Raw genomic sequence first — 23,125 nt, forward strand, 5'->3', positions numbered from 1 at the left:
ACGCCGGAACTCTTCTAGTGTACTCATCACCTTTGATCCGACCACCTCCGAGAATTCGCAGAAGAAGAATACTTGGAATCCATCAGGGCCGAGTGCACCCTCTTCATTCAAGCCTTTGATTGCCTTCCGCACTTCTTCCACCAGGAATGGCTTCACCAGCTCATCTTGTTGGACTTGAGTTAACTTAGATGCACTTCTACCGCTCCATCTCCACTGGTTCCGAGCCCCTCTTTTAGTCACTTCTCTTAAATGATTTGCCAGCACTTCTCTAATCACCTGTGTCTGACGAATTCCCGCGCCCCCACTTTCAACCGGAGTATTTGATTCAAGCGTCGTCTTCCATTTGCAGCTAAATGAAAAAATCGAGTATTGGCGTCCCCATCCTTAAGCCATAGTTGGCGTGATCGCTGTCTCCAATCAAACTCTAGCTTCTTGTCTTCCTCTTCCACTATCCCTCTGCAGTTTTTCCTCTCCTTGCACTCAATATTAGTTAGGCCCGGTATATCTTCTAGGGCATCCATCTGCTGAACTCGTGTCAGGGCCTCATCTCTACGGCGGCGTCATTCTTCTCGGATCTTTTTCTTGAATTTTATTAGATGAAGGCGCAAGGCGGCCAGTTTGATTGCCAATTGCACTATGGCTGTGCCCTGTCTGGGTTGAGATTACCACCATGACATCACTTCTTCTTTGAACTCTTTCTCCCGCTACCACGATCTATTCATATTGAAGTATGTCAGTCTGTTTTGGCCGATATTATTCTGCCATATAATTGGGGCGTGATCCGACAGCGGTCTAGGGAGTGCACGCACATCGGCCAACTGGTACTGCTCTAGTAACTCTACCGAGCATAGAAACCTGTCCAGATGGGAGAGAGTATTATGGCCCCTCGTACTTCACTATGTGTAGATACCATTCATCGGCCCCATTTCTTACATGCCCGCTCTTGATGTAAAAGACCAATGTCATGTTGAAATCCCCTCCAGTAAGCATGGGGGTCCCTTCGAAGAGCAAGACCACGCCCTCCAGCCCCTCTCATAGTATGTGCCGGCGTGCCGCAATAACTGGGCCGTAGACCGATGCTACCACATAGTGACACTTGTCGCTCCTTGTTAGTGAGATACTAATACTCATGGGCTAATGGGCCCTATTCTATAAGCCCATTAGCCCTCTTATCATTCTCTCTCCTAGAGCATATATATACCCACACATGTACTCACTTGAGACTATGTCATTATCTTCCTTCTTCCTCACTTGACATGGTATCAGAGCTCCAGAGCTCTTCCATCTAGGGTTTGACATCACCCTCTCTCTGGTTAGCGAACCCGGAGCGTGACCGACGGATCAGCAACAGCGCGAGCTATAGCCAGCTCGCAGCCGCTTCCGGAGAAACAGCAGCAGCCGCACGCGCAGCCACAGCCTCGCGCACAGCCGCAGCCGCAGCCGCCACTGCGCACACAGCCGCAGCCGCAGCCGCCGCCGCGCACATAGCCGCACGCCCAGCCACAGCCGCAGCCGCCGCCGCGCCACAGCCGCAGCCGCAGCCGCGCGCCCAACCACAGCCGTAGCCACAGCCGCGCACACAGCCACAGCCGCAGCTGCAGCTACAGCCGGAGCCGCAGCCATAGCCGCAGCCGCAGCCGCAGCCGCAACTACAGCCAGAGCCGCAGCCACAGCCGCAGCTACAGCCGGAGCCGCAGCCACCGCCGCTGCCGCAGCACGAGCCGCAGCCGCAGCCGCAGAAGCAGCCACAGTTGCCGCCGTCGTTCCAATGTCGGAGGAACTCTACTCCACGGGCCAGACTCGTCAACCGGCCGTCACAGCTGAAGGATTCACCGATGCAGATTTCCAGAGAGAACCGTTGTCACACAAGGTTACTCATTCCCTGCCGGTGGTTCCCGACTCGACGTGTCTTCAGGGCCCGAATTTGCTACAATGGCGTCATTTTGTCGAGACCACTCTCAAGGCTCGCCAATTGTTCAAGCACTGTACGCAAGCTCCTCTCCCACCGAACCATCCGCACTATGCTGCGTGGGAAGCCGAGGAACACTTTGTCCTCGGCTGGCTCTACACGACCTCCCTGGCACCCTCGTTCCATGAACGGTTCCCTCGCTGCTCCACCGTGAAAGGATTTTGGGACCAGGCTAACACCTTTTGCGGCCGCGAAGGGGACAACTGGCGCCTCTTTATGCTAGTTGCCAAAGCCAGCAATCTTCGCCAGGGCGCAATGTCCATCTCGGACTATGCACTGGAACACAAGAAGCTGTGGGACGAGGTGGACTATTACTTGCCGACGGATGATCCAACGTGCAAGTCATTCCAGAACACTCTTCGCCTACGCCTCTTGGGGTTCCTCCATGGTCTCAACAAGGAGTATGACGACACTCGCCGACGTGCTCTACACCGCAAGGAAGGCCTTCTTACCATTGGCGACTTGGTGAAGGAACTCCAGGAAGAGGAGAGCCATTTTCAGGTTCTTGGCACTCTCTCCCCAGAGTCAGCTCGTGACTCGACTGCCCTCCTCACCCGGCCTCCCTCGCCAGCTCCTGCTCCCACCGCGGAGGCGGCCCCCTCCGGGCTGGTTTGCTCCTACTGCAATAAGCCTGGACATCTTCGCAAGTGGTGCAAGAAGCGTCAGTATGACAACCGGAAGAAGAAGGAGGCTACCGAAGGGAAAGCTCTGGTCGCCTCCTCCTCTACCCTCTCTACCAGCCTGGCGACTATCGCGCAGCTCCAAGCTGATTTGGCCCATCTCCGTGACAGCTACCATGCAGACTCCGACTCAGTCCACGGCACACTTTGGTGGATTTGGTGCGTTTTCTTTCTCTCCGTCTGATCAATGGTATTGTGGTCACACGTCTCTCCACTCGCCTCTCGCATCGGATACGAGCTGGGTTCTTGATTCGGGGGCAACCGAACACATGACCCCGTTCAATGACCGGTTTGTATCCTACGAAAGGCATAGTGGAGACCGTACAGTCCTTACAGCTGGTGGTGGACGGTTGCGTGTTGCTGGTATTGGGGCAGTGTTTGTAGATGGCCTTGGAGTGGTCAGCAATGTTCTTCATGTCCCAGCCCTGCGAGCCATCCTTATGTCTCCTCAACGTTTGGTTGACAATCTGTCCTGTTCATTTCACCTCCAGCCTGACGGGATGTTTCTGTCTGACAAGGTGGGCCGGACTACACCGATTAGGCGGGAGAACGGGTTGCTGTTGTTGGACGATGGGGAACGCTCTCGGTGCTTTCTACTTCACCGCCACCTCAGACCGGCCGATGCACAGCGCATGGGACGTCTCCAGTTGGCTCGCCAACCTCTGGGTCACCCGCCATTTTCTGTTTTACAGCGTCTATTTCCTTCGATGTTCACTGGATTGGACCTTCAGACTATTGTGTGTGAAGCCTGTCAACTGGCAAAGCACCGTCGTTCATCTTTCTCTCCGTCCACCTTGCACTCATCGACTCCCTTCTTTCGCATCCACAGTGATGTTTGGCGACCTGTCCCGCAGGCCAGCCTTAAGGGCCACCGCTACTTTCAGATCTTTGTTGACGAGGCCACTCGCTACACATGGGTCTACTTGTTGACCGCAAAGTCTGAGGTCGCCATGACGGTCCGTCACTTCTTCACCATGGTTCGTACTCAGTTTGGCCGGGGTATCCAGCGCTTCCGCTCCGATAACGCCCGGGACTTCGTCAACACTGAGTTGGCCACGTACTTTGCTGACCATGGGATTCTACACGAGTCCTCCTGTGTGGCTACCCCTGAACAGAACGGTATGGCAGAACGTCGGATGGGGTATGTCACGTCGACCGCCCGTACCCTTCTGCTGAACTATTCTGTTCCGTGGGCGTATTGGGGTGAGGCGGTCTTAAACCGTCTCCCCTCCCAGCCCCTCGGGTTTGTCAGCCCACTGGATCGCCTAAACACGGCTTTCCCCCACCTCTCGCTGCGGACTGGACTTCTCCCTCGCATCTTCGGGTGCACGGCGTACGTCCACGACACGGCCCCCTCTCGCACGAAGCTCGATGCTAGAGCTCTTCAGTGCGCCTTCGTCGGGTACGCTTCTCTCCAGAAAGGTTATCGTTGCTATCACCCTCCGTCTCGGCGGTTCTTCATCTCGGAAAATGTCACCTTTGCCGAGCATGAGTCTTATTTCGGTGACTCTACCTCGTCACGCCTTCCGCTGGATGAGGCTTCCTCGACTCCTTCCTTGGAACCCTACCCATTTGTGGGACCCATTCCCCCACCGTCGCCGTCTCCTGCCACGTCCATCTCTACCTTGCCCCCTACCACCTCTCCTCCCGGTGCACCGTATCCTTCTCCTAGTGCACCTCCTTCCCCCGGGGAGCCCCTCTCAAACCCCGGGAAGCTACCCCCTACTCCCGGTGCACCGTATCCTTCTCCTAGTGCACCTCCTTCCCCCGGGGAGCCCCTCTCTAACCCCGGGGAGCTATCCTCTTCTCCCACCTTTGCTTTCGCTCCTCCGTCGGACGATGCATCCCCCTCGTCTACTGATGATGATGCTCAGTTGGGATGGCCAATCGCCCTTTGGAAAGGGGTTCGTCAGTGCACTCGCACACCCCTCTACCCCTTATCTCACTATCTCTCTTTTGACCGGCTAAGTCATTCCTACCGGTCCTTTCTTTCTCACATCGCGTCGCATCCACTTCCTCGTCGCCTATCCGATGCTCTTGCTTCTCCTCATTGGAAAGCGGCGATGGATGAGGAGATGTAGTCCTTGCTCAAGAACCACACTTGGGACGTCGTCCCCCTTCCTCCTGGCAAGAGGGCGGTGGATTGCAAGTGGATCCATGCCAAGAAGCATCATGCCAATGGTACTCTCGCGCGCCTCAAGTCTCGACTTGTGGCTCGGGGGTTCACTCAGTCGTATGGCGTGGACTACTTTGAGACATTCTCTCCTGTGGCGAAGATGGAAACAGTTCGTCTTCTCTTGGCACTTGCGGCTCACTCCGACTGGCAGATATGACAGTTTGATGTGAAGAATGCCTTTCTCCACGGTGACTTGACGGAGGAGGTGTACATGCAGCCACCTCCCGGGTATACCCTTGGCCCTCCGGGCATCGTCTGCTGACTGCGGAAGTCTCTCTATGGACTGAAACAGTCGCCGCGGATGTGGTTCGGTCGGTTCTCTTTGGTCATGAAGACCGAGGGCTACACTCAGAGCAATGGGGATGCCTCCCTATTCTTCCGTCACAGTCCTGCTGGTGTATCCATCTTGGCCGTGTATGTCGACAACATTCTCATTACGGGGTCCGATTCTGCAGAGGCCAGCCACCTTAGCTCTGCGTTGGCCAAGGAATTCGAAATCAAGGCCCTTGGGCCTCTTCGTTATTTCCTCGGCCTTGAGGTGGCTTATTCCCCTCGGGGGATCTTTGTGTCACAGCAGAAGTATGCCGTCGACCTACTGGCCTTGACAGGCATGACCGAGTGTGCGCCGGTGAGTACTCCCATCGATCCAAACGTCAAGTTGGGTAAGGGGGAGGACTCAGCACCAGTGAACGCATATCAGTACCAGCAGGTGGTGGGGAAACTCCTCTACTTGACTCACACCCGCCCCGACATCAGTTTCGCCGTCAACCTCCTCAGTCAGTTCATGCACTCTCCGCGGGAGATCCATCGTCAGGCTGCCAACCGGGTACTCGCGTACCTAAAAGGCTGGCCCGGGAAGGGCTTGCTCTTCCCTCGGAGTATGGAGCGGACCGTGAAGGTGTACACTGATGCGGATTTTGCCGGCTCCGTTGTGGACTGTCGTTCCACCACGGGGTACTGCACCTTTGTCTTCGGCAGTCTTGTCAGTTGGAAGAGCAGCAAGCAGGACAAAGTGTTCCGTTCCAGTGCTGAAGCCAAATACCGAGCACTTGCCGATGGGGCCTCTGAAGGCCAGTGGATATACGGGATCCTCCATGATATTCGTGTGTAGTATTCAGGCCCGATCCACTTCTACTGCGACAACAAGTCGGCCATCGTCTTGGCAAAGAACCCTGGTCAACAGGGCCAGATCAAGCACATGGAGCTCCACCGCTACTTCTTCAAGGAGCGCGTGGACGAGGGCCTCTTTGACCTGGAATTTGTTCCATCCGCTGATCAAGCCGCTGACGTCCTCACCAAGGGACTCTCTCGCCCTCTCCTACAACGTGCAGTGTCCAAGCTCGGCATGGATGACATCCACACTTTGCTTGCGGGGGGGTGTTAGTGAGATACTAATACTCATGGGCTAATGGGCCCTATTCTATAAGCCCATTAGCCCTCTTATCATTCTCTCTCCTAGGGCATATATATACCCACACATGTACTCACTTGAGACTATGTCATTATCTTCCTTCTTCCTCACTAGACACTTCTCTTGATTTTAACTGCAGCCACATACTGACCTGTCCAAGACCCCTCCTTAGCATATGTCACCGTGTTCCGTGCCACCAACAAGCCCCCCTATCTGCTGACTGCATTGACTGCCACATAACCCTCCAGGAACCCCCGCCCCACCAAGTTCCACTACCGAGCATTACACCTCTCCAGCATTGTCTCCTATAAGCATACCATATCAGCCCCCCATTGTTGCAAATACCCTCCCACCACACCACGTCTTCCTTCATCACGGAGACTAGTGTTCGCCCAACCGATATCCGTCCGTCATCCGATATCGGACAACCGATATCCGATATCCAGGAAAAAATGGGACGGTGTCGGATATCGGATATCGGTCAATATCCGTCTAGAAGGGGTTAGACTGATATCAGTATCGGATATGGGGGGTGAGGACGAATACGGTATCGGATACCGGATATCGGTTTTCCGATATCCGGATTTCTGAAACGGATACTGGATACCGGATATCGGCTTTCGATATCCGGATATCGGAACCGATTTCGACCGATAAAAATAAACTATGTTTCACATTCCACCTGTTAGTTTTAATCACATTGTATGGTTTTTGACTTATGATCAATGCCCATTAATATATAGTGTGCAATTTTTTTTTTCCCTTCCATATGGGATAACAGGATTCAAAGTTAATGTAAAGTCTGAATCCCGTTATCCCACATGGAAGATAATAGAAATTTTTCTCTGTATAAATTAAATGAGGCCGATAAATTATTTAATATTAAAATAATGTTTATATCTATTATCGCTATATTTTAAGAGCGTTATATTTATATAATATTTAATTAATAAGTACACCGTCCAATAAATAGAAACAAAAATTTCTAAATCTTTCCATATGGGATAAACAGATTCCGAGTTTAACAGAAAACCAGAATCCTTCTATCCCATATGGAAAAAATCAAAAATCCGCAACTGTATATAATAGTTGAGATGTATGACCAAATAGGAAGCTCTTCCGGTTCACCCGTGCCCACGTTATTTATGCGAAATGCGGGATATCTGATAAATAAAGTTATTTTTATTATAATTAGATGCGGATATCGGTTTTCGATATCCGCATCCGATATCCGATATCGTCATCTGCCCCGTTGAGACGGAGACGAATGCCGACATCGAGACGGATATCGGTATCGGATGTCGGCACTGTAGCAACCGATATCCGATACCGATATCCGGTATCCGGATATCGAAAAAAATGGATACCGGAAAATGCCTTTCCAATATCCGATACAGCATCCAGCCCGATACCGGCATCCGGTACTGGTATTGGGACGGGCGAACCCTAACGGAGACCGTGTACATTCCAGGAGATACACCTCATAATTGAATTGATGATTGCCCCCCCAATAGCTGCTCCAGTAGGAGCTCCTCTCTCTCGGCCAGATCACATACCGTCAACTGCATATCTGAGTTCCTCTCTATCACAACTTCCACACCTTGGCTCGGGAGAGCTGCAGTCTTTGTCCCCTCACCCTCCGACGGACACAGAACTGCCATTCTTGATGGTCCTTCCATTCTCAGCCGCATTTGACCATTTTTCCCTGACACTAGCTTTGTCGTCTTGCCCTGCTCATCCGTCAAAGCTAATTTCCCCCGGCGATATACTATGCCTTTAAACCGGCGGAGATCTTCCTTGCCGATGTGTCGTGTTCTTTGGGCTGCCCTTAACCTCCTCCCCCGCTGTCCTTGCCCCTCTGTGGCAGTGTCACCCTGATGAGATACCAGGATGGTCAACCCGTCCGTTTCCTTCAACCTTTGCGGAGGGTCTGGCCCGCCACACTTTGCTGCCCGTATATCTGCAATCAGGGGTTTCAGAGAAACCAATGTCACAGACTCTCCCTGGGCTTGGCCCCCTCTATATCCGACTGGTGCCGATATGTCATCTTTGGTCTGCAATGATGTGTGTAATCACTTAGGAGCACTCCCCCCCACCTCGCCTGTCGCACCTCGGGAACCCCAGTTCTAAAAGGTGCCGGGAGAGTGGCCTGGCTCAGGTACCCGCCCTGAAAGTTCCATCACAGCCATGGAATTGGATTGACCCGGGTATTGGATCTCCCTCCACCATTTCAACTTCCATCAGCACTACTCTAAGGTCCCCGACTCCAACCCTGACGAGATGATATGTGTAAGTCACCCGAAAGACTCGACCATCCTCTCCAGTGTCGATCTTCTGCGATGGACCAACGGGACACCATGCGCCTCCACCACTACCCCTTGTTTCCTCCTCCTTTCTGCCCCGTCCATGGGGAGGACACGGTGCCATCTCACCTCCGTGGTGTCTGCGATCCTATGCCTCCAGCCGCAGACCGCAACATAGGTGTTCAACGATACCCCCCAGAGGAATAGGGTATTGCTATCCAACTACTGTACCTCAGCTAGATCCGCCACCGGGAAGTTTCTCCGTAGGTCCCTGTTGACCTCCTCCAGATCGAGAGGGCCCCAGTAAATGTCTCCCACCAAGCACCTATGCAGAATGATCCCGTAGTCCTCCCTCTCTTTATCAAGTGGTTGGTCCCCTTGATAGCCTCGAGGCCGGAATGGCTGCTCTCTCCGAACATTTGCTCCAGCCTATTTTCTCTCCCCTTGATGGCAGTCTATTTGGCGGTGGCCTGCCCCATTACATCTGGGGCAAACCACAGGCTCTCACACTCACGTGTGTGATGTCCCTGTGCTAAGCATCTGAAACATCTGTTGGCCTTGCCGAACGATTGTGGTAGGGCCATCATGTTCTTAGTTTGTGTCTTCTTAGCACGCCGCGTTCTCACTGTCACCCAACCTTCCTCATCATCCACCTTGCTGTCTCCGTTGTCAGCTCATGCTCGCTCCAACACTCCCTCATGTGCTGTCAACACAGGCGTGCTTGAACTGGTAGTGTCCCGCTTGATTTCATCTCGGCGCAGCCCTTCCTTTATGGAACTTGCATGGACAACGCGACGACCCGTATAATTGAGTTGCACGTTGCTACGAAGCACTCTCTCGTCTTCTTTGTAATGGCAGTCATGATGGGCCATCCTCCAATTCCCGTCATCATCATCATCATCACGTCGTCCTGTCACAACGTCGCGCCAGTGGGAGGTGTGCAAGGCACTTTGGAGGGACCTTTCCCTTGACCTCGGTGGGACCTTCCGCATAGATGACCACTTGTCGGAGCGATTGGACATTTTTCATTGGGTCGTGGTGGCCATCGAACGTTGTTGCCTCATCGGATGTCCTGTCGGTGCCCCCTTCCACCTAGGTCTCGAAAGGACCTTCCACCTTGGTTTCCTCCTGGATGCCTGTGCGTCGGACGATCGTCACAACGCTCTTCGTTGCCTCGCGATGACCATGTTGTCATTTTCTCCAGTCTTAGCTCCGAGACTGCAGAACCTCCCTTGCCCCGCCGTCTTCACTGCCTCCAACCCCTTTCTCCCTGGGCCGATTCCTGACTGGCTTGGCTCTCTTCTCCCGCCGTCTCCAGCCACTCTCGATCTCTGTCACTGCGCCATCTTCCTCCTCCCGATCATCTTCCCGGGCCTCCTCGATGAGCTCCCCCTCTTCGCTGAGAAATAAGACGACCTCCAAGCCCTTATCACCCGGTGGTAGGGTGGTGCGGTCGGGCTCGCAGCGGGACCGCTGGGACCGCAGGGGTTGGGGCAGTCAGGCTTGTGCGGCGGCAGTTTTCCCCTGTGTGTATTTTTGATAGAAACCTTCCCCTTTCCTATCAGAGTAAACGTGCAAAAAAGCTGCATGGCCGCAGTAATGACCTGGAGAGACATGTGCAGGGTCAAACAACTTTGACCAACAGGCATTAGACCCTATATAAAGGAGGAAGGGCTGAGTCAAGAAGACACAAGAAAGTTGTTATTGCTGAGGCAGGCTGGACTTAGGCAGAGCTCTCTTGATCTGGTGTCCTCTTCATTCTCATTGATTCTTTCCTTTTCATATCTTTTTCTCTATGAACAGTGATTGTGACATTGATCCATTTCAATTGCCACAATCCTTATCCAAGGCTGAGTTTCCAGTGATGATGTCCACATTCATCTCTACAATATTGGGATTTCTGTTGCAACATTCTTATGGCCGATTTTTCTGGATCTTTTCAGTTGGTTCATCATGTCAGATCTGGAAACTAATGTTGAAGTATTGGGCAGCCATTTTGCTGTGGATCAAAAGAGGGTTACTTAGGTTCTTGACAATTTGATGCAAGACATAGCAGAAATATTTGCTAATCTGAAGAATAAGGTACCATATCGACTGATCATTTCAAGGAGATGCTGATCAGGAGCTCCAATGACCTTTGGTTCTCGACAAGCTCTGGAAAGAAGATTAGGAATGGTTTCTCATTTTAAACTCAGTGATCTTCCAATTTTTGGAGATTATCAGTCAGAATCTTGGCTCAAGAGCGTGGTGCACTTCCTTCACCTTCATCCCCTCTACCAGACAAAGACAAAATGCACCTTAATTCGCTTAATTTGGATGGACCAGCCTTGACATGATTCCTTTGCGCAGAGGTGAAATTCAGCATGGTTACTAGGGCTGTGTTCAAGAATCAGTTCATAGAAAGACAGGGAATGTCAACCCATTCATTACACCAAAACCTCTTTGAGATCTAGCAAAATGAATCACTTCTTGATTTCTGTACAGAGTTTGAAACAGTTGTTTCGCTGCTTGTCCGATTTGGACATCCTCAACCCTATCGTCCAATAGAATGAACAAAAAAATGGATACTTTTCTCTCTTAGGTCAAACAACAACCACACACTCATATGTATAGGATGCTAATATGGGCTGTACATAGTGGACCTATTATGACAAGCCATCACTAACTTAGAGGAGAAACACAAATAAAGAAAGTACAAAAACACAAGCAAGTAAATTCTAAGTATAGGAGTCTCCAGCAAACACTACTTCCTTTAGTTGCACCGAAATCATGTAGTTTGCTTATCCCAGGGGATTACTGACAGAAATAGGGCATGAGATTTTCAGAGGCAGACCTTACAATTTGAAGCAAATGTGGACTTATCTAGTGGAGCTGAAGCAAATTTAGGCATGCTATGTCGAGCCTGAAAAACTATGCTCCATATGCTGACTTACAGTTCCATAGTTGGCAGCTAGCCCATTCTCAACGACCATATACTCGACTAGATGGAGCTTCTAGGTCTTCCTCTTCTGCAATTGCTCCTCCGATGCCAGTTCACCACAATATCGGCCGGAATACCAAAGACAGAATATGAAATTTATAGGTGCTGAATATCAACAACAGAGGGACAAGGGACTACGTTATGTCTGCATCTATTGCTTCACAACAGGTCATTGATATAAAAATAGTTTAAACTTAATTTTAGTTCCAGATGCCGAATACCTCCCTCATCCCATAGAAGAGGAAAATGACTACATGCAAATTGAGGGACCTTTTATGCAAGGCTCAATCTTTACAGCACGAGTGAATATTTACTCAGGACAAAAGAGAACAACACCAGGATCCCTCAAAATGTTCGGTAGCTTGTTTGGGTGAAGGTTTTTTTTTTGAAATAAGGATAGGGGAGATCACACAAAGTCATTGAGCTTCCCAGTGAGATAAAAATATAAGCGATAAGTACATGAAGGGCCTAAAAGGCCAGCCTGGGCCTTGGCCTTGGGATTTTACACCATGCAACGGTAAAACCCGCAGCTGCTTGTATCACCGCATCCGTTGATGCTTCCCATTCCTTGAAGATGACTTCGTTCTTGTGCAGCCACAGTGCCCATAGCACTGCGAAGGGCCGAACCTGTCCCGCTCGCCCCCTAGGTGCTCCATTTTGTATTGACTCCCAAAACACCACCTCTAATGAGATATCTATCCCCTTGAGTGGCTCACAGGTCCATACTGTTCGGGCAAAGGAACAATCAAAAAAGAGGTGAGCGCAATCCTCATCACCGTTTGTACACATAGCACACAATACCGAAGCTGCTGGGAGCCATTTCCTCCGAAAAACTTTCATCACTATTCTTCGTTGGAGGAGCAGCCAACAGAATATTTTCACCTTAAGGGGAAACTTTTGTCTCCATATGGTGCGACACGCGTAAAGGATCCTCGGTTCCTCCCCTGCCTGTCTGCGGCTAAGCTTCACATAAGCATCTGGAACAGAAAAGGATGCACCTATCCACTTCCACCCATCTTGTGTCCCTCCTCGCGGCTGTAGGTGGATTAGTGTTTGCTGCAACCTTGTATAGTCTTCCAGTCTTTGGTCAGATAAGGTGTTGCCTAGGCATGGGGTCCATGTGCCATCTCAACACTCGCTCACTGTGGCATGGGGGGGTCCTTGCAAGAGCATACAAGCGTGGGAATTTTGTCTTCAATGTGCCCAGGGGGAGCCATGCGTCTAGCCAAAATCGGAATGGCGTGCCATCTCCTAGCTTGGCTTCGAAGAAATCACGGACTTGAGGAAATACATACCGCAACCCTGCCAGAGGGTACGTTGAGCTCGCAGTTATGGGCCACACTGCCGCAGCGCCAGCATGGGATTGACAAGGAGAGGGGGCTGAGATTCGCGGTGCTTTGGGCGATATGGTCTCACCGCAACGAGGTCATCTTCAAGGGGGTGGCAATGTCGGTGGAAAGGGCTATAAATGATGTAGAGAGACTGGTTTTTTGTTGGTTTGGTCCTGGATGAGGTGGAGGATATGGGGGGAAGGATGGGCTTATGCTTTTTGGCCTAGACCCTTCCACGTCCGTGTGTACGGAGGGTCACCAAGTTGGGTGATCTTCTATATTATTCAAAAAAAAAAAAAACATACCGCAACCCTTGCCAGAATGCAGAGGCTGCTCGGACTGGATATCCACGAACTTCCCAGTTCAAACTCGATCCGTATATGTCTTTCAAAACTAGTGAAGCCATCGATATATCCTGTCCCATAAGTGGGTGTACAACCCACTTGGCCAGTAATGCTAGGTTGAGATCTTGCAATTTAAGAACTCCTAGTCCCCCACGCGAACTGGTCTGCACACTATATCCCACGATACGAGGGATATCCCCCTCCCTTCCTCCGATCCTGAACTTTTCCATAGAAATCTTCTCATCATACTTTCTAGACGCTTCTTGGTCCCCACTGGTAGTTTCAACACTGAGAGGTAGAAAATAGGTATCGCAGACAGCACGTGGCATAGAAGCACCAATCGTCCCCTCTTGATAACACTCTGCTTTGCCATCCCTCCAACTTCCGCTCTATCTTCTCCACTACTGGATGCCAGTCTATAGATTTGATACGACCTCCTGTCAATGGGAGAACCAGATATTTCATGGGAAGTGTACCACTAGGTATCCCTAATGCTCTAGAACAGAGAGCTTCCTCCTCTTGCGATAATCCAAACCTGACAAAGGCTGATTTGGCACGGTTAATGTGTAGTCCCGAACAGTCTGCGAAAAGGTCAAGTAGGATGGATAGGTTTTTGGCCTCCTCCTCAGCACCCTCTATGAAAAAGGTGGTATCGTCCGCATATTGTAGAAGAGGAATACCTGCCGGGAAACTTGGGGTCCGAAAACCGTTTAGCAGGCCATTGGAGCAAGCCTCCACTGTGTTTGGGTGAAGGTTATCATGCTTATTGACTGGGGAGCCTCATATAATTTTATTTACCCCCGTCTTTTGATCAACGGGCCCATTAGAGTTCAAGATGCTCAACATTTTGATGTCATGTTAGGAGACATTTTTATCAAGAACGTAAGGGCCTAAGTGTAGACTCAAGAAGATGGAGTTGTAATATTTTGGAGGATCTCCGGCCCTTGTAAATTCTTTCAAGAAGATGCCTCCTCCTTCCTGACCCTCTATTGATAGACTCAACTTCCCGCCTCTAGGTGCTTGAACTTTGAACTAGTGCGGGTGTGTCTTGCACGTGACCCAGCGTTCTGCTTACGCAGTTGGTAAGTCCGCGTAAGAGCTGTATCAATATGCCCATGTCATCCTGGTGCAGTCGTTGACTAGTATTATAAACCGCTGCATCCCATTATAAGACGAGGTACCACATGGTACCCATACATCCTTGTGTATAAGATCAAACAGAGTCTTACTTCTCTCACCTTTCCCTTTACTGAAGAACATTTATGTTTGGTGTATTGGCAAGGATCACAAGCCAATTTAGACAAGTCCACAATGCGAGCAAAGACAGGAATGTTTTTCCTAATAGTTCAAATGAAGGATGACCCACACAAGAATGAATTAGTTTTGACTTGTTCCCCATAGATCATCAGTGCAGTGGTTGCGCCATCATCCACATTCAGCAGTCCATGTCCTTCTTCAATTGCTCGAATCCTTTGGGTCAACTTTGTATCATATACTGTTAGCTAGCTCCCTTTATCTTTACCTTTACTTTCGGTTATCTTTTAGTTGTAAGTGCACCACGTTTTATAAATGGCTCACCTCCTTTCCGTCCTGGGAGAACCCCGTCCCATTATTTGCTATTTTGTCATTTTGTAAGTCATTTATTCTCACATGTGAGAATAAATGACTTTAAGTAACTCACGTGAGTGGTCACTTATTCGCCCACATTGAGAATAAGTGACTCACTTTTGATTGGCTGTTGGCCTACCAATGTAAGGAGACCCTGTTCTTGAATTAGGCAACCATAACCCGAGGATTAAGTTGTTGTTTTGAAACCCTAGTTCGTTCTTGGGGGCTGATGGCTGCAGGAGAGGTTCTTCTCATTAACTGTGTTGGTGATTTTGACATATACAAAACAATCGGTGGAGCTTAATGTCAGTGAGCAGCATGCACCTGTTACCAATTTCTGAAGAGAAATTTATTGAGCTTCCAATTAAGGGATATGAAGAACATGTTTAGGAAGACTGAGGCCTTTGATCTTTACTGTACCAATGCCTCTAAGTGGGAGTATTTCTCACCCTACAGTCTGCACATGTCAACCCCCATAACAAATGGAGTAATCAGCAATTTGGATAAGCAGGCCGAGGATAATCATGAAGTGTATTTCATGGAATGTTCGCGTGCTTCGAGATGAATGGAGAAGAGGGGTGATAAGAAATCACTTTAAAGAATGGGGAGCCACAGTAGTATCCTTGCAAGAAACTATGCTGGAATCTTGTGAAGCTAGAGTGTGGAACACAATGGGCAGATCTTCATTTCCATTGCATTCTTCTTCTACGAACTATAACTGTGATTGCACAGATCACGTTGCTACCATTCCGAGTTACAATCTTGAATTCTTGATCCAAGTTTTTCATATTCATATTCTTATTCGTATTCTTCATATTCATCGGGAGCATAACACATCTTCGTGAATTCTAAGATAGTGCTTGCTCATGGACTATTCAAATACCATGGTCATTACGTGGCACTAGGTTTCAGCTTTTACCTTGATGAACTATTTGTTCTGTACTACCTTTTCTTTCAATCAAGATGCCTTCTACTGAAGGGAATTCTGACAAAGAAACTTCTGTTTCCGATTTTCTTGCTGATTTTCTATATGCATTACTCATTTAAAAAAAAAAAAGATAAGATCAGTAGTATATGCAAGTTGGCCGGCATTCATATTCTCTGATCTTCTCTAGTGAAGGATGTCCTGTTGGAGCTGAAGCCAACTTTCTCTGAAGAAAAGATATTAGTCTCAGTTGCCGCAGGAATTAAATTGAAGGACCTCCAGGTACCACATTTTTTCTCAGTTTCTCTTTTGCTTTTTTTTTTGTATTTACATATTTCGCCTTCTGAATGTATTTTGAATTTCACTTCTATTATCCTTTTTTTCCTCCAAATTGGTTATTCACGAGATTTCATCATCCTTCATTTCAACATTATGACTTCATTCTCTTAGTTAGCTCTGAGGAACAAATAATAAGCCCTATAATATATCCCTTCAGAGCAATTGTTATCTTGAGATTAGGTTAAACATGGGATGATAAAACTTACATCTTAATAAATTGTACGTCATAAAATACAGGGTATCAACAATCACCAACATTTTTGTCCATAAATTATTCCTTCTATGCCAGTTTCTCCATTTCTTAAGATGCCTGACAACATTCAAGCATTAATGCTGTCACAGGAATGGTCGGGTCATAGTCGCCTGATCAGAGTAATGCCCAACACGCCATCAGCTGTGGGTGAAGCTGCATCAGGTGGGACCTTCTCTTTAATAAATCTATTTAGGATTGTTTCTCGTGGTCTGTCATCTAGTGTCAGGAAATGTGCTGTCTTCTTTTTTTTATTTTTCGGAAAAGCTATTTTTTATCATAATTGTATACATGCCTCTATCTACCACATAATTGCCGTCCAGCCTTACAAATGACCACATAATGTGTCTTTCTGTTAAACTTGTATAAATGCCCAACTTTTGTACCTGATAAGTACAGGTCTCTTGAACGGTTCAACGCAATTCCTTCAGACTTCCAGTTATTGTCACCTTCGCTCTCCTCTCTCTCTGGTTCATGGATTCTTCACATCTGGGTAAATAAATTTAACTAAAAAAAATTCCATTGAATTTCGGTTACAGGATAATTGAGCCATAGGAATGACCGAGTTAGATATGATAAAAAGTAGTGGTCTAAAATATAAGCTCTCCTTAGTGCATAAATTAAGCGAGTCCCTCTTGCATTTGTGTCCTATTTCTATGTGTGAGGATGCAGTGCCTATTATCAGTGTCAAGATTCCCCGTTCGAAGGGTTTGCTGCTTAAGGAAACATCATTACCGTATATTAGATATGGGTTTGAAATTGACCCTACAGGCTTAAAGTTAAATAAAGCCTTATGAGAATTAATTGTAGACTTATCGGTCCCTATTAGGCATACAATATTAAAGAAGCGGGACATAAAAACACAGGTATTTTCAGCATGTACTTTTGAGGATTAGATTCTGATACGTTCTTTTCAAGAACATATCGTCATCGTGCTACTAAGAGGCAACACTAAGTCAAGTCGCACATGCCACTTGACTATAAATAAGGACGCTCAAGCTGGAAGAAGGAGAATCTGTTATTTGGCATTCAGGCAGCTGACGGCTGAGGCTGGAGCACGGGAGCTTGCCGCAACCAGAAGGGGAGAGAAGGAACCAGATCTGCCTCTCCACTCCCCATCTTCCCTCATTCTACCCCGCTTTCCCTAACTCTGAGTGTTTTCTCCTCTTGATCACACTCTTTTCAACTAGGAATTCAAACAATATTATCGACAGTGTTTGAATTCTGCTTGGAATTATATCGGAGAAATTGATCACGATACCTGAATTATATTGGAATTATATCAGATTGACTAAAACAAAATAAAAGTTTCAGATTTATAACATGACGCAGTGTTTGATGGTTTGACGAGCAAACTGATGTATCACATAGATGGAAGTTGGTTGCATAGATGATCAGAGGAACGACAAATTAATTAATTGATTCTGGCAATGTGAATGATCTATGTGATAGTTTGGGGAATCTTATGAAATGCCTTGGACTCAATCAAGTCGGGATTCCAATTATCCTTAACTAGGACAAAAACAAATGTTAACTATTTTGTGAGATCATTGTTGGCTTATTCCATCATGCCGCTAATATTTTCCTTCTGGCTAGTGGCATGACAAATCCGTATGCCTTCGAATTAATTCAATTTGCTATTATTTTAAGCATAGTTTCCCTTTCGTAAATCTCCTATCCTTACATAAGGGTTTGGAGCCCCCTAGTTTAATTGAGTTTTGTTTAAGCTTCATTTCAAACTGCGTGACTCCCAGGGGGAGGATATTCCTTCTGCTTCCCTTCTCTCTTCCCTGCTCTTTCTCTTCTCTCTCGTCGGTTATTTATTTTATTGATACAGTGTTTAACAATCTTTGAACCCTGAAATGTTTCGTGCTCTGGCTATGGTTTTGCCACAAGGTTTTCGTTACATCCCTGACATATTTGATTTATGTTCAACGATGTACAAGGGAAGTTGGAGTGCAGAAACGAGAGAGAAAAAGAGAGAAAGGAACCCTGCCACCTTAGGAGTCAGGCAGCTGGAGAGAAGAGGACAAAAACAAACTTTATTAAGCTAGGTGGTTCCCTACCAATCATAGGGATGGGAGTGCAAATAAAGGAAGATTATAACAATACCCCTGCTTTTACTTCGAAAAAAAATACCCCTGTTTCTAGCGCTTTTGTTTTGGTCTGTATGTCTTGTAAGATAAATGTATTGCTTTTGACACCCATTCTTTCATGTTACAGTGATAAGCCGAGGAGAAAGAGCAAGCGAGACTGACGTGGAGTGGGTGGCGACCTTGTTCAATGCCATTGGAAAAACATGGATCGCTGAAGAGAAATATTTCGATGCAATAACCGGTCTAAGGTAATTATTTAACTTCCATACATGTTCTGCAACACGTTATGCATGCATGACCATTAAGCTCTTACTTGGTTGTGATTAGACAAAGAAGAATGATACGATGTCAGAAGTTTGTATCGAGGGAAGGAGGTTGAGGAGGTGAAACACGGGAGATAGGGATCCATCATACACTGAGCGACCAAGAAATGCTGTGAAGTAGAGACAATCGGGGTGTGCTGGGGGTCTTAGAGGACTGAAGAAACTGTGACAGGGAGGTGAGGAAAGACCGAGGAACTGCAACGTCTCTTCATTGATCCTTCTTGGATGCCCTCCCAAAGGGAGAGTCATATTTATTCAAAAACTATCCTAAAAGGGAAATTACCAAAATGCATGGAGTGTGTTAAAATGATCAAACTTCCACAAAGATATGATGGGGATTGCATGCTAAAGTGGAAGCAATTTAGGATGGGTGACCTCTCTGGAACATCATCAGCAGGACTACCCTGGGAGAGTTACAATCCCCATGGAGATCTAACAAAATCAAGAAATGGGACAAGGGATATAGAGTAGAATTGGAGAGATGGAAGAGGTAAGAGAGAAGAGGAGAGAGCGATAGGAGAACAAACTCTCAAGAACTTCCGAATCGGGAGTTCTTACCCTCACGAAAGCCGGATACAGCTACTCGTGCCAAGAAACCACAGGGTAATCATTCATCAAAAGTTTCTCTAATGACCTTACAAGGGGGTATTTATAACCCTACGATTTCAAGAATCGGTTATTTCATCAGGACTCTAACAGCTACACGATGTATCACTACCAATAAACCAATGAAAAATTCTCGATCAATTGAATTTTAACCAGGAACCCTGAAAAAGGTTTTTTCAAAAGTCCCTCTGAGTAGTCGTTGCTCGCCTTTGTGTTTTCAGTGGTAGTGGCCCTGCGTACATCTTTCTTGCCATAGAAGCTATGGCGGATGGAGGAGTTGCTGCTGGTCTTCCGCGAGACCTCGCCCTAAGCTTGGCCTCACAAACAGTAAGTAAATCCCTATCTTGCTCTATAATACTCTTTAAATGTCCAACTCGACTAATGTTCAGAATGTCCTACATTATATTTTAAAATATAGCCCTGTAAAGCGCTAACTTGGGACGGAATAATCAGCCTTTCGTTTAAAGCTTTAACTACTTTTTGGTACAGGATAGTCGACTTTCTGTGTTATGATGAATAGTCGACAGACTCCATCAAATCCCCCTATTATGTACAACAAACCAAAAAAGATCTAATTCGACAAATGTTCTCAATATTATATGTTTTTGTTCTAAAGGTTTTAGGCGCGGCCGCAATGGTGAATAGAACAGGAAAACACCCGGGTCAGCTCAAGGATGATGTTGCCTCCCCAGCTGGAACCACAATAGCAGGAATTCATGAGCTGGAGAAAGGCGGCTTCCGTGCAACCCTGATGAATGCTGTTATTGCAGCTACAAATCGGTGCAAAGAACTATCAAAGTGATCATTCGCCCTATTCTTATCAGGTATTCTTCATGATTAGCAGAGTTTCACATACTGTTGCTTTAATTTATTCGGTGCCTCATCACACCTTGAAAAGCTAAGTAATTTTTTTGTGATGTTCCTCTTCTAATTCACAAATTAGATTTCAATCGCTCTATTTGTGATGTTGCAAAATAATCCATGATAGGCTAGTGATTTATCGAATTTGTTGCTAATTAAGAGCTATCAAGAATTTGTATTAATCTTTTGGTTTTCTCGAAGAAAGATAATTTATAGAAAGATGATTTAATGATCCATGAGGATGAATTTCAATCAAGATGATACAGGAGAGATGATTCAGACGAATGCATTTGGATAAGCAAAGAGAAATGAAAATTTTCCACCCTAATAACTTTCCCTCATCAGTGTGAAAGAGATCTAACATTTCATGAAATCTCCACAATGATAAAGAGATCTAAATTCTACATCCCCCCAAAAAAGTAGCTGATTCCAATCTTAAATCCTATATGAAACTCTATTATATTTCTCATATTCTTTATCCTTTTACTGTGATCTACCTAGAGACATCTACAAGACACTTTAGATATCTTTCTTCTCCTTGTGCTCATATGTATATGTTCAATGATTCATTTATCTTGATACGGATCTTATATTTGATGATCAGTCATTCATCTACTTGTTGAAATATTTTGGAAATTACCCATATCCTAAAACCTATAAAAAATGAGTCCAATCCTTTTACTCAAATCCAAAATGTAAATATGTTGTCTCTTATCTTGTTTCTTGTTCTATTTTAATCAAGAAATGAGTGAATTGCGTGATTTAATGATCTTGAATCTTCACATGCATTCATGGGTAAAATAAGTAGACTTTGATCCAGAAATCTCAGTGTGAGGACCAATGTTTGAGTGAAAGAAGTAAAATGAGGGAATTCTTAAAAGAATAATGAGATTATATTTAACAAAAGAGGGCATTTGAACATCAGTATGAACAGAAAAACACTTGAAGTTGCCTACAATAAAGACATTAACCAAAAAAGCTTTTTTTGCATCAACACAAGCGAAAAAAAAATCAGAATCCCAAAATTTATACACCGCATAAAGCTCCAAGTCAAGATGGAATGGGTTGTAAAATGTAGTCATATGGGATGTGATGATTGCATGATTAGAATTCAGATTAAACCTATAAAGTTTCAAGGAAAATACTTCAAGGTGTCAGAAAATACACAGTTGTTAGAAAATCAAGTATTGACCTCAGAAGTGTTGTGTGACTGGTAGACATGGTCGTTCTGTTCATTTGAAACGAACATAAAATTCGCACAAAAGAACCGCACAGGCCCTTGTTCTTTGTTCTGTTCTTTTTCTTTTTCAAAAATGAACAAAATTCGCACATTCACATAAATTCGCACATTCGCACAAAATTAGACTAAAATTCGCACTAAGCGAACAAAAGAACATAACATGGGTCTGTTCGATGTTCTGTTCGAATTCGTTTTTGTTTTGTTCGGAAAACCGAACAGAATGAACAATTCACACAAATTCGCACCAAAAGAACAGAACGACCATGTCTTGTCACTGGGTATATTTCTGGAACTGTTTTTTTGGGAGGAAACCAACCTTAAATTATCTCACATGTATTTATCTCTTGAATTTAATTTTTTCCTCTATCTTTGATTTTAAGGGCAGAAAATCATGACAAAAATTGACTTCACTGGGTAATATTTTTAAGTCATCTGTGTGATTACTGAAGTTTTAGCTTTAGTTTAACCGTTTGACTGTATATTAGTTCAGAGCAAAAACAAAATGTTCACATTTGTTCATAGTGTTTTTAAAATAATAAAATGATTTGGCGCTTTTACAAAGAACTATTCGAATTAATAACAAATAAATAAAATAAATATAAAATAAATAAGTTATTCAAATATATATATAATAAATGAAAAGAGAGAGGAAGAAAGCGAGAGAGAGAGAGAGAGAGTGAGAGAGAGAGAGATAGATAGAGGTAGAGAGAAGAAGAAGAAGAGAGAGACAGAGAGAGGAGAGAGAGAGATAGATAGATAGAGATAGAGAGAAGAAGAAGAAGAAGAAGAGATAGAGACCGAGAGAGGAGAGAGAGATAGATAGATAGATAGAGATAGAGAGAAGAAGAAGAAGAAGAGATAGAGACCGAGAGTGGAGAGGAGAGAGAGAGAGAGAGAGAGAGAGAGAGAGAGAGAAGAAGAAGAAGAAGAAGAAGAAGAAGAAGAAGAGATAGAGACCGAGAGAGGAGAGAGAGAGAGAGGGATATAGATAGAGAGAGAAGAAGAAGAAGAAGAGATAGAGACCGAGAGAGGAGAGAGAGAGAGAGAGAGAGAGGGATATAGATAGAGAGAGAAGAAGAAGAAGAAGAAGAGATAGAGACCGAGAGAAGAGAGAGAGAGAGGGATATAGATAGAGAGAGAAGAAGAAGAAGAGATAGAGACCGAGAGAAGAGAGAGAGAGAGGGATATAGATAGAGAGAGAAGAAGAAGAAGAGATAGAGACCGAAAGAAGAGAGAGAGAGAGGGATATAGATAGAGAGAGAAGAAGAAGAGATAGAGACCGAGAGAAGAGAGAGAGAGAGGGATATAGATAGAGAGAGAAGAAGAAGAAGAGATAGAGACCGAGAGAAGAGAGAGAGAGAGGGATATAGATAGAGAGAGAAGAAGAAGAGATAGAGACCGAGAGAGGAGAGAGAGATAGAGAGAGAGAGAGAAGAAGAAGAAGAGATAGAGACCGAGAGACAAGAGAGAGAGAGGGATATAGATAGAGAGAGAAGAAGAAGAAGAGATAGAGACCGCGAGAGGAGAGAGAGAGAGGGATATAGATAGAGAGAGAAGAAGAAGAAGAGATAGAGACCGAGAGAGGAGAGAGAGAGGGATATAGATAGAGAGAGAAGAAGAAGAAGAAGAGATAGAGACCGAGAGAAGAGAGAGAGAGAGAGAGAGAGAGAGAGAGGGATATAG

General features: G+C 46.2%; 1 protein-coding gene across 1 annotated transcript in view; it reads left to right on the forward strand.

Annotated features, from left to right (window-relative positions):
• The window catches only part of P5CR (pyrroline-5- carboxylate (P5C) reductase), a 30,360-nt gene extending 10,098 nt beyond the window's left edge, over positions 1–20,262 (forward strand). Inside the window, exons 3-7 of the mRNA XM_078590188.1 lie at positions 15,918–16,009; positions 16,409–16,481; positions 18,540–18,660; positions 19,563–19,668; positions 19,958–20,262. Coding sequence (XP_078446314.1) covers positions 15,918–16,009; positions 16,409–16,481; positions 18,540–18,660; positions 19,563–19,668; positions 19,958–20,143 — 578 coding nt within the window. The 3' untranslated portion in view covers positions 20,144–20,262. The remainder of the gene's footprint in view (positions 1–15,917; positions 16,010–16,408; positions 16,482–18,539; positions 18,661–19,562; positions 19,669–19,957) is intronic.
• Positions 20,263–23,125: the final 2,863 nt, after the last annotated feature.

Source organism: Wolffia australiana, chromosome 18 (genome assembly GCF_029677425.1).
Source record: "Wolffia australiana isolate 7733 chromosome 18, ASM2967742v1".
Taxonomy (NCBI): domain Eukaryota; kingdom Viridiplantae; phylum Streptophyta; class Magnoliopsida; order Alismatales; family Araceae; genus Wolffia; species Wolffia australiana.